Source organism: Setaria viridis, chromosome 9, assembly GCF_005286985.2.
Source record: "Setaria viridis chromosome 9, Setaria_viridis_v4.0, whole genome shotgun sequence".
NCBI lineage: Eukaryota > Viridiplantae > Streptophyta > Magnoliopsida > Poales > Poaceae > Setaria > Setaria viridis.
Window position 1 is genome coordinate 43,057,975 of NC_048271.2, and position 11,160 is coordinate 43,069,134.

General features: G+C 49.0%; 3 protein-coding genes across 3 annotated transcripts; all 3 read right to left on the reverse strand.

Moving 5' to 3' along the window:
- Positions 1 to 1,628: 1,628 nt before the first annotated feature.
- LOC117840490 (uncharacterized) lies at positions 1,629 to 2,823 on the reverse strand. Its single transcript, XM_034720997.2, has one exon. It carries the CDS (start codon positions 2,281 to 2,283, stop codon positions 2,032 to 2,034), a length of 252 nt encoding a protein of 83 aa, XP_034576888.1. The 5' UTR covers positions 2,284 to 2,823; the 3' UTR covers positions 1,629 to 2,031.
- Positions 2,824 to 3,683: 860 nt separating this feature from the next.
- On the reverse strand, positions 3,684 to 7,608 carry LOC117840253 (cytochrome P450 709B2). The gene is made up of 5 exons (XM_034720733.2): positions 5,627 to 7,608; positions 5,300 to 5,523; positions 4,952 to 5,199; positions 4,435 to 4,864; positions 3,684 to 4,371 (listed from the first exon to the last, which is right to left on the reverse strand). Exons 1-5 carry the CDS (start codon positions 5,895 to 5,897, stop codon positions 3,940 to 3,942), a joined length of 1,605 nt encoding a protein of 534 aa, XP_034576624.1. The 5' UTR covers positions 5,898 to 7,608; the 3' UTR covers positions 3,684 to 3,939.
- Positions 7,609 to 7,720: 112 nt separating this feature from the next.
- Positions 7,721 to 10,325, reverse strand: LOC117835438 (cytochrome P450 709B2). The gene is made up of 5 exons (XM_034714785.2): positions 9,757 to 10,325; positions 9,412 to 9,635; positions 9,087 to 9,337; positions 8,605 to 8,974; positions 7,721 to 8,506 (listed from the first exon to the last, which is right to left on the reverse strand). Exons 1-5 carry the CDS (start codon positions 10,031 to 10,033, stop codon positions 8,075 to 8,077), a joined length of 1,554 nt encoding a protein of 517 aa, XP_034570676.1. The 5' UTR covers positions 10,034 to 10,325; the 3' UTR covers positions 7,721 to 8,074.
- Positions 10,326 to 11,160: the final 835 nt, after the last annotated feature.

Below are 11,160 nucleotides of genomic sequence, written 5' to 3' on the forward strand. Positions count from 1 at the left end.
CAGCAGAGGCTGCGTGCAGACTGCAGGCCTGCCACCTCCACCTGACCTGACTGCAGTGGAAATTGTTGCACCGGCCGGCCAAAGCCATCTATCTCTGCACACCGTCGATCATACCAGCGACTGAACCACGGCCCTGCAGGCCCAAATGCCAGTGCAGGCGTCAGCCATGCAGGAAGCAATATCGGGAGGAATATCGCCCGTACGGGACGGCACTTATCCGTTCGCGCGTTGCGTGTGCCTGTCGGACGACCTGCAGTGCAGTGCAGAGCTTGATCCATCTGCACTTCTGCAGAGCATGGAAACAAATCGTATAGCTTTTCAGATCTTTTGGTCTCCCCTCTGCAGCTGCAGGCTGTGAGCTACTGCTGGCCACTGATGATCATTGCCCTAGCAGTAGCAGGTCGAACGACAAGGCACGCAAGTTCAGAAAAAGCTACTGCAGGAGCACCAAAGGCTTAAAATTTAGGTGCACGTACACTGATGCTCCCAGTATGATTCCCAAGAACGATGCTAATCAAAATAAGAGACCATAAGAACGACCACAGGCTCTAAGGAAGCCATGAATTTCTGCAGGTAACCTGCGTGCGGGAAAAAGATTCAGAAAAAACAAAGGCAGTAGTCAACTTTGCAATGTAGGATAGATGTCCATCATGCAGGTGCGAGAGCACCGAGTAGAGTACGATGCTCCAGTTCAGTAAGACTTTTGAAAAGACGGTCGTATTCCTATCCTAACAACTTCTTTTGCAAGGGTGACATGATACCCAGCTGGAGTCTGAAGTCAGTCTGAACCCCAAACCTCCAGCTCGCTCGCTCTGGTTCAGTACAGCAGATCTTGCCGGACCAATGGATCATGCACACATATCACTGAAGTAGTGAAGTGGGGGTCTACTACTACTAGCTTGTTGTTCACATGCATTTCAACTGTGTGGACAAGAGGACCACCTGGATGTAGAAAGTGGTCAGCCTTTCAGGATAAGAACTGGGGAGCACCTGAATGTAGAAAGTTCCTGCTCTGTATATTGGAGGGGGATCATCATTTGCGTCCAGTCCTGCACTGCGCTGTCACGCAGGTTTCTGACCGATCAGTTCTCATGATGGGAATCAGTGGGCATACAGCAAGGCTATAATTCAGTGCCAAGCTGCATGCACGCAGCAAAAGGCACCAACGTTTTACTTTTGCGAGGAACGAACGAAGGCATCATCATCATGGGTTTTTGCTCAAACACAGGCCTCTGACACCTGAATATCTGATACTCCGATCCTTGTGCACTACACAAAACAATTATTAAGGGTAGGGTATTTTTGCCACGCCCCTCCTATATTCTGGCTACTGCCACAGCAGCCAGTTTATTTTGGGGGTCTGACTGGCTCACAGTTCCAACCGTGGCCTAAACTGGAAACAAAAGCTCCCTTACGTACAGCAGGCTCTAATCTAAGCTGGAGGCCTGCCACAATTTGTAGGAATCGGTACACACACTGAGAAAATGTCCCGTGCACATGTATCCTTGGTAGCTAGAGCAGACCAGTCAGTAACACAAAAACGTTTGTCGATACATATGATGGGGAATTTTCAGTGAACGAGAGGACGTCACCAACAATGACATCAGTAGGTCAATCAGCACAGAAAGTAGTTAAGGATAAACTTCATTTAGTTCGGAGATCACACACTAGAATGTGCACACAATGCAACTTGTTGACAGATACAAGCTCTCCCCTTACACAGATCCTAAGCTAGATGCTACTAGTACATGGCATCACCAGCAGATCATATTTCAGACGATTACCAGACCTAAACTGAGAAGTCAAGAACTACTACTAGACACTAGCAACTAGGTAGTAATGTACAATCTCGATCAACGATCAGGGTACAGACTCCGTACGTACATACGTTAGCGGGAAGAGGCTACGCCCGGCTCTAACACACAGCCGTGCTTAATTTATGCGTGCACCGGCGACAAGAGACGAGAGACTACTGGTGGTGGCTAGCTAGCTGCTCCGTACGTCCTGCAGACACGGCAGCAGGTCGGTCATCTAGAGGTTGTGCGCGGCGAAGAAGGCCTCGACGTCGGCGCCGTTGTAGTAGTCCCTGCGCTGCTGCTGCTGCGAGACCGCCCCCGCGGGGGCCCTCCTCTTCCTGGGCGCGGCGGGGCAGTCCCCGCCCGCCGCCCCGCCGCGCGCAGCCTGGCCGTTGCCGCCGGGCGTCCTGCACCCGGCCGACGACGACTCCGCCGCCTCCTTGCCGTCCGCCTCGCCGCCGCGCCACTGCTCGAGGGGGAGACCCATGCCTGCCTCTGATCGCCTCTCTGCCTGCCTGTCTCTCCCAGGAAGAAGGCTGATGGTGTGTGTGGAACTCAACAAACGCCGAGCGAGGAAGCTATGGATGTGAAACTGCGAATACAGGAGGAGTGATCGGCGAGTGGCCGCAGGGGTGTTTATAAAGAGCGAGGCGGGCGCGCGGGGAGGTAACGTACGTCGTGGTGGTGGTGGTGGTGGTGGGAGTGCAGGGGGTTATAGGAGAAGAGCGTGGGAGCGGGCGGCCGATATGTATGGGAGCACCGAGCACGCGCCACGCATATATGCCGATCGATCGGAGGATCAGACCGAATCGTTGCGTACGTGAGGCGGTGAGGGAGGGCACGGAGATAGGAGAGGTTCGTGCGGTGCATGCGAGCTGCATGACCCTCTGATCCCCCGCGGTTTCACGACTTGTGGCGGTTGCTTATTGCTGCTGTAGTGTAGGGTTTTGATTGCCTCCATTCCACCGGTACGACTGCTAGCTGCGTGTAACAACTGTTGTCATTCAAGGAGAGCAATGCGTTTCACTTCTCGGGCAGTAGTAACTGATGATGGAAAGGATTTGACACGGTGGTTTAATTTCTGGATGCAATAAAATCAAGCGCCTTAACTCGAGAATTTAATTTAGTCTCCCTAGTAAGGTTGGGCCTATAGCTGACCAGAATTTCCAGAAATTTTATGGTATTTTCTTCTTCTTTTTTCCTTTCTGTTTCAGTTGTTCCCCTGATTTTTTTTTCCCAGAGGAATGGACGAATTGATATTGGATCATCTTGAACGGGCCGGGAGAAGGAAGATGAGGAGACACTTTGAGCTCGAATGGACGAATCGATATCTCTGGCCCAAGGCCCAAAAGGAAGGCTGGTCAACCTTACATACTTTTGGTAGGCCTCGTAAATGGCTCAGATTTGTGGGCTCCAACTTGCCAGAGCCGAGAAAAGGGCAAAAAGGCTCAAAAACAAACGAAATTTCTAAACATCATCAGCCGGATAGAAATTTCGTTTCAAGATTCGTGCAAGTGTTTTTAATGTACAGGATGTTTGCATTAATGCTGTTCTGGTTATTTCTGTGTGTATATGGGCCGAATGTGTGCACCGTGCACAAACATAATTCCTCTTTCCACTTTCAGCCCATGCATACCATTTCTGTATTTTTTTTCATTTCGTTTTGTTTGTCTTTTTTTTCTGAGGGATATATTTTGGGCCGAATGTGTGCAGCTGTGCATGCGTTGTGATTTTGTGCTGGCGCATGACCTTGAAATAGCAAGAAAACAAATAGAATTCAGGATTCGGGAGGCACTTGCTAATTTCCAACTTCTATGCATCATGGGATGCATACAGCTTGGTTCTACCACACAATACCTTAGCTAACTGCTAGATGATGGACGAAAATGATTATGATTTTAAACTATTTTCAAAATATTATAGAAAAATAATGGTTACAGATTGATCTTGTACAGTCAAACTAGCTATATAGAAAATGAGAATGGAAGGAGTATAAATTTCATAAACATTTAAATGAAACCTATGCAAAGCACACACACCCGCTACGGAACTAACCTATCTAATAAAAAACTAATACTTTGGTATGTCGATGCAAATTTGTCCATAGTACACTACTAGCTAGAAACCTATAGGCAATCTTCTCTCACCCATCGAGGTTCCTTAAGATGAGCGGCATCCCACTCTTGGGAGTCAACGAGACGACATACTTTGGCTTGTGAACGTACGTGGGGGACAGGGAGAAGGAGAACTTCCTGAGGATCATCGCCATGACAACCTGCGCTTCTACGACGCCGAAGCTCTGGCCAGTGCAGGCCCTCGGTCCCAGAGAGAAAGACAGCAGCGCGTTGGGGTCCCTGGCGGCCCTCGAGACGCCATTCCTGAACCTCATGGGGTTGAACTCGTCGGCGTCGGAGCCCCACACCTCCTTGTCCCGCTGCAGCATGCCGATGGGGATCGATATCGCTGTGCCCCGGGGCACCTCGATGCCCCTGAGCACGACGTCCGAGGAGGTCGTCCGTTGTATGAACACGATCGGGGGGTACAGCCTCAGCGTCTCGAGCAGAACCATGTGAAGCTGCATGTGGTGGTTGCATTATATACTTATATGTATCTTGAGAGTCAGCTGCAAGCTACATACCAACTTCAATTTGGCGAGGACGTCGGAGTTGGGGACGACGACGCCGCCGTCGTCGGCGCCGGAGAATTCGCGGAGGACCTCCTCCCTGACCTTCTCCTGCCATTGCGGGTGCGTGCTGAGCAGGAACATGGTCCAGACGAGGAGGGTGGCAGTGGTTTCGTGCCCCGCGCCGAAGAAGGTCTTGCACTCGTCGATCACCTCTTCGGTTGTCAGCGTCGACGTCGCGTCGCTCCCTTGCCGCTCCGGCGACCACGCCTCCAGCATTAGCCCGAGCAGGTCGTCGCCGTAGCCACCGCCACCGCCATGGCCGCTGCTGTAATTGTCTTCGTCCTTGGCGGCCGCCACCCGTGCCTCCATCATCGCCATGATCTTGGTCCTCAGCAGCTTGTCCAGACGTCGCACCTTTAAGTTGCGCCGCGTCGGCATATGCCTAGAACATGAAACGGAATCAAAACCTGGCAATGCCATCATCGAGCTCGATGACTTGATCTATGCACGCTTTATATAATTAAATTACCAGAGTATCGGGGCATCCAGCATGGCCGCGGCGCCCATCTCCTGCATCTCGTGCATCAGGAGGAGGACCTCGCCGGCTTCGTGGTGGCTCGTGCCGAAAGCCACGCGGCCGATGATCTCCGCTGTCAGGTCGGAGATGGCGCGGTCGACATGTATTTCCGCTGCTTGGTGAGCGCCGCCTTGCAGTATCTGGTCACGCCATCGCCGCGTCATCTGCTCCGTAGCTTCTGCCGTCACCGCCGACATGCTCTGAACACGAGGCAAAATCATCATAACCAAAGTCAGCTGCGGCTAAATCTGTTCATACGTGCATGTGTATATATAGGTGCATGAGCGTGATCTTTGCGACCTTGATCCTCTCGTGGTTGAAAGCTGGGAGGACAACTTTCCGGTGCCGTCTCCAGTCGTCCCCGTTTGCCAATATGAGCCCGTTGCCCAAGAGGACTTTGAGAATGGGGACCATGAAATCCTTGGCAAACAGGCCCCTCCTGTCTGTAAGCACCTCCTTGATCAACTCTAGATCAACGGAGAAGATCGCAGGGATTGGCCCGATCCAGTACAGGAATGTTGTCCCTGAATGAACAACAAGAAATTAAACTAAGTGCGTGCTTCGATCACATTTCACACCTCCACGTACTACTCCACTGATATTGAATTTGATTTCCGTATGGTTTACCGTAATCAGCGACCCATCTGTGGAACGGCGGCAGCAGGAAGGGCATGATGTCGTGGGAGCCGACGTCCAGGGGCGGAGCCCGTCTCCGGGTGGCCACCGCCAGCCGCTTCGCCTCCGGCAAGGACCCCACCAGGAACCTGTAGGCCGGGCCCCGGATCCCCTGCCTCGCCAGCGACCGCGCTACGGCTCGCGGCCGCCGCACGAGGCGCCACCACAGCGCGATCACCACGATCAGCAGCAGCAGCAGCGCGGCCAGGAGCAGAGCCCCCATGCTGCCACCACCAGGGCCTTCCTATTCATTCATTTAGCTGGTATGATGCATGCATGTTTCTCGATCTCCTCCTCTCCCTAGTTGTTCGTCTGGTAGAGCTAGCTAGCTTTCCTTGCCGGCCTGGTCGATCTCCCCCACACGTTCGTCGTGACTCTTTCGTGATCATTCGTGGTTTCTCTGGCGTGTGGTGTGGAGATCGAGTTCGGTCTTATATATGTGCACGTATCGTGTGATGTCAACATATACCATGGGATGGGAGGTGAGCACCACAACATTCAAGCATGTTATATACCTAGCTACTGCTCTCTCCGTTCCAAATTACAAGTCATTCCAACTTTTTTGGAAAGTCAAACAATTTTATATTTAATCAAAATTATAAGAGGATCACAAAAATTTATGGCACCAAATAGATATACTATGAAAATATGGGGGTGTTTGGATACCCCTTGCTAAACTTTAGCAGCTAAAGTTTAGCAACTTTTAGCAAAAAATTGCCAAACACTCTTGCTAAAGTTTGTTAAACTATGGTTGCTAAACTTTAGCCCTTTAGCAAGTTTTTGTTGCTAAACCTTGCTAAAAGGTGGGGTGGACACCCTTTGCCCCTCATTATTGCTTGTCTGGTTAGCATTCATTAAGGGCAAACATGTCTTTATCCAACTCATTAAATGTTGTTTAGCAAAGGTATCCAAACAGCCTTGACTAAACTTTAGCAACTAAACTTTAGCAATTAAAGTTTAGCAATTTTTAGCTGCTAAAGTTTAGCAAAGATATCCAAACACCCCCTATATTTAATGAAGAAACTGATAGCATTTATTTGGTATCATGAATGTTAGTACTTTATTGTATAAATTTGATCAAACTTGAGATGCTTTGACTCTTCAAGAAAGTTGGAATAACTTATAATTTGAAACGAAGGGAGAAGTATATATGTGCTATGTTTTTACTGATTATTCGGAGACGGACGGTCTCAATCACAGGTCCGAGTATTGGTCACCAAGTCCAAAAAGCTCCCACATGTTGTCAGTAACACCTGATCATCATAGCCCGGCGTGCAAATTTTTGTGCACGTCGGAGCATCACTGCCCTAAAGTTTGAAAGCATACGGCAACGTACGAGAAAATCTACAAGCCGAATCTTCCAGCCGCCAGCGTGTAGAAATAAATCTGAAATTTGCAACGGAAATCTGAAATCTGACCTGACCAAACCACTGTGACATGGTGAGTCCTTCAAAGGATCTTAATAATTCACGAATGGTGCTGATGGTGCTGATGGGATCGGGGGCAAGCCTACTGAATGATGCTGATGGCAATCTCCTCCTAGGAGATGCAGCTGATGTTCATGAATGGTGGGACAGGGTTTTGGCGCCACTCAATGCCAACCAGCAAAGGTTAGTGGCTGCAATTGTGATGTACACAACATGAAACATTTGGAAGGAGAGGAATCGAAGGATATTTAACAACTCTACGCTTCGGCCTGACCAAGTGTTCGAGTTCATCAAGAATGACATTCTAACGCAACGAAGAGCCTGTGGGACTCCGCTGTTGGGAGAGGAGCTCCTTGAATCTTAGGTGATCATGTTTCCCTCTTAGTTCTAGTGTTCACCGTGATGGAACCTTTATTATGTAATAACCTGATCATTGTATTCATTGTAATCCTGAGCTGCTTTCTTACTTAAATGCAAGGCAGTGCTCCTGCCAATGTTTAAAAAAAATCATGAAAAGATCAGGACTTCACTAATTTTGGGAAACCCCATGCTCCTGAGAGAATCAAGAGAAATCGAAAGAAGCAACAACTGAACTCCAATGTCTATGAAACTTCAGCGGTGGTGATATATAAAGGGAAGATGGCGATATATTCTTAATACTCGGTACGATTGCGGGGGGGGCATCCTGCTAACTCATTATTGAATTTTATAAAAGGGTTGGATGAAGGGTCACACTACCAATATACTACTCTCTTCATTTCCAATTGTAGATTGTTTTAGTTTTTCTAAATGCATAGATTTTGCTGACATAATATATATCTATGTGCCTGACATAATATATATCTATGTGCCTAACAAAAATTATGTATCTAGAAAAGTTTGAACGACCTACAATTTGAAATGAAGTTAGTAGATTGGTGTTCATTTATTCATACAATACAACAATTACGTGCTCCTCGCATCCTTCCTTGCCTCACTCGTTTAGTTTCTTCACGATGAGAGGCATCCCAAGTTTGGGTGCCAACGAGATGAAATACCTGGGCTTGTGAACATACTTGGGGGCCAGTGAGAAGGAGAAGTTGCTGAGGAGCGAGGCCATGACAATCTGCGCTTCCATGACGCCGAAGCTCTGGCCGATGCAGGCTCTCGGGCCCAGGGAGAAAGACAGCAGCGCCTTGGGGTCCTTGGCGGCCTTCGTTGCGCCGTGCTCGAACCTCATGGGGTTGAACTCGTCGGCGTCGGGCCCCCAGACCTCCTTGTCCCGGTGCAGCATGGCGATGGGGATCGAGATCACCGTCCCCTGGGGCACCTTGATGCCTCCGAGGACGACGTCCATGGCGGCTCTCCGTTGTATGTATACGATCGGCGGGTAGAGGCGCGACGTCTCGAGCAGAACCATGTGGAGCTGCAAGCATGATGAGTGACGATGAGCTTACATGTAGGTGTGCGTGCTTGCTCGCAATGATGATTATCTCGATCTGGGAGATGAGATGCAGTGCTTACCAGCTTCAGGTTGCCGAGGACATCGGCGTTGGGGGCCTCGCCGTCGCCGCCGCGGAACTCCCGGAGGACCTCCTCCCTGACCCTGTCTTGCCACTGCGGGTGCACGGCGAGCAGGAACATGGCCCAGACGAGGAGGGTGGCCGTGGTCTCCTGCCCCGCGGCGAAGAAGGTCTTGCACTCGTCGATCACCTCGTCGGCCGTCAGCGTCTCGCCGCTCCCTCGCTGCTCCAGCAAAATCCCGACCAGATCGTCCCCGTACGCGCCGCCGTCTTTGGCAGCCGCTACCCGTTCCTGCACCATCGCCATGATCTCGGTCCTCAACACTCTGTCCAAACGCCGTACCCGTAAGTTGCCACGAGTCGGCAGATACCTAATTAAGTACAATTGAGCGAAGAAAACAAAAGTTAATGGAGCTTTGATTTGAATCCTAACGCTTTTCATGTGGATCCATAACAAAATAATGCAAGGAGTTAGACTGTTACCAGAGTATCGGAGGATCCCTGATGGCTACGGTTGCAATCTTTTGCATCTCGCGCATCGCGGCGAGGATGACCTCCCTGGATTTCCGGTGGCTCGTGCCAAACGCGAGACGACCGATGACCTCTTCAGTCACTTGAGAGAAGGCATTGGTCATGTCTATTTCAGCTGCTCGGTGGCCACTGCTTTGCTGTATTTGGGTGCGCCATGCCTGTATCATCTGTTCGGTGACTCGAGTCGTCACCTCTGACATGCTCTGGAAACACACAACCAAAGCCAGTCATATTGTGCTCACAGATGATCGAAAGCGTAGAGTTTGGATCTCGTTACCTTGAGCTTCTCATGGTTGAAAGCCGGAAGGACTAGTTTCCGATGTCGTTTCCATTCGTCTCCATTTGTTAGTATGACCCCGTTGCCGATGAGAAATTTTAGAACGGGGATCAAGTAATCCTTCTGGAACATGCCTGTCCTGTCTGTGAGCACTTCCTTAATCAGCTCAAGATCAGTAGAGCAGATTGCGGGGATTGGTCCGACCCAGAACAGGAATGTTCTCCCTGAGCAATCAACACCCAAAGGACGTTTGTATAGGAGTATGGTTTACATGACCATATTCACAAAGAGAGCGAGTGTTATACTTTGTATGTCTGCGTGAAAAAAAAATACAAAACAATTTACCATATTCAGCCGTCCAAGTATGGAGCCGCCGGAGCACAACGGGGACGATGTCGTGGTTGCCGGCGTCCATGGGCGCCGCCCCAGTCCGGCCGGCCAACAGCAGCCGCTTTGCCTTCAGCATGGACCCGACTAGGAACGTGTAGGGCGCCCCCCGGATACCCTGTCTCGCGAATGACCGTGCCACGGCGCGCGGGCGCCACACGAGGTGCCACCACAGCGCGAGCAGCAGCGGCAGGAGAGCGGCCACCTGCAGGGCCGCCCACACGCCGGCACCCATGAGCTTTGCTATCAGCTCGTCTGCTTCTCGTCTCCTCTTGCTCGATCGTGAGACTGCTGGTAGGTTTCTCTTGAAGAAACTAGTGGTGTTTATATATAGGCAGGTATCATATGGTCATATGATCTTGTAGGATGATTAGTGAGCATGTTTTTTTCTCTCGAAAAGATAGCAAGAGGATTGCCGCGATATATTATTGATAGAAAGGAAAGAAAAAGCAAGACAAATAAAAGAGAAGCCAAAACGCCGTGGAAAGGCTTAGAGAGCCGTGGAGAGCATGTGTAGCATACGGTTGGCAGTACTGCATGTAGCACCGGTGCATGTTTTTCTTGCACAAGATCGAATTGAGTTGGCCGCATTTATTATATATGGACCTAGAACTAGATGTGTGCTTGGTTTCACGATCCTACCTATGAAAATGCTTATATGTGGATTTGCAGACAAATCAAACGGGATCTCCATAGTCTAAACGTCTTCGATCGGCTTCAGTACTCGCACTCTGATACGTGTCAAGTCGTTACAGTGTGTGAGCTGTCAAGCACAACTAGCATATGACTAACTTCAATGGTAGCACGTTTATTATTCCATCGCTACTACGAAACATAGATAATGTAAACATTCTTATAACACATTCATCCTTGTGTTACAAAGAAGATTCATAACAACACAAAACTATGTATTACAATAAAAGGTACCACTTATCCTTTAAAATTGTGTTAAAAAATGATTATTGTAACACAAAAATAATGTTACACCCAAAATGTTATAAAGATGATAGTATGTTGTAACACATAACTGGAAGGTCACTACTACGTATCCTAGAGTAACACAAAATAATGTTACAACTTAAGTGTTATAAAAAAGACTTATATATGTCTTGTCATTGAAGGTTGATGCACCACTCATAAGAGTCCAAATATTGGATAACTTTTCTCTTAATAATTAGCACATAAGAAAATAAGGGAAAATAGGTATATGACTTAAATATATGATAGCCATGAGTCACTGTTTTAGAGTATCGCGAGGGTAAATACATTGGAGAACTTTTTTAATTAATAATGAACACATAAGCAATTATGGAAAAATATGGATATCCCTTAATTTTATGATACACATGACAATTAAAGATA

Coding starts and splice junctions, on each gene's coding strand:
- LOC117835438 (XM_034714785.2), bottom strand. CDS start 10,033: ATGGGTGCCGGCGTGTGGGCGGCCCTGCAGGTGGCCGCTCTCCTGCCG. Junction 9,338..9,411: donor TCAACCATGAGAAGCTCAAG/GTAACGAGATCC, acceptor GTGTGTTTCCAG/AGCATGTCAGAGGTGACGAC. Junction 8,975..9,086: donor AGGGATCCTCCGATACTCTG/GTAACAGTCTAA, acceptor GTACTTAATTAG/GTATCTGCCGACTCGTGGCA.
- LOC117840490 (XM_034720997.2), bottom strand. CDS start 2,283: ATGGGTCTCCCCCTCGAGCAGTGGCGCGGCGGCGAGGCGGACGGCAAG.
- LOC117840253 (XM_034720733.2), bottom strand. CDS start 5,897: ATGGGGGCTCTGCTCCTGGCCGCGCTGCTGCTGCTGCTGATCGTGGTG. Junction 5,524..5,626: donor CAGATGGGTCGCTGATTACG/GTAAACCATACG, acceptor TTGTTCATTCAG/GGACAACATTCCTGTACTGG. Junction 5,200..5,299: donor TCAACCACGAGAGGATCAAG/GTCGCAAAGATC, acceptor CCTCGTGTTCAG/AGCATGTCGGCGGTGACGGC.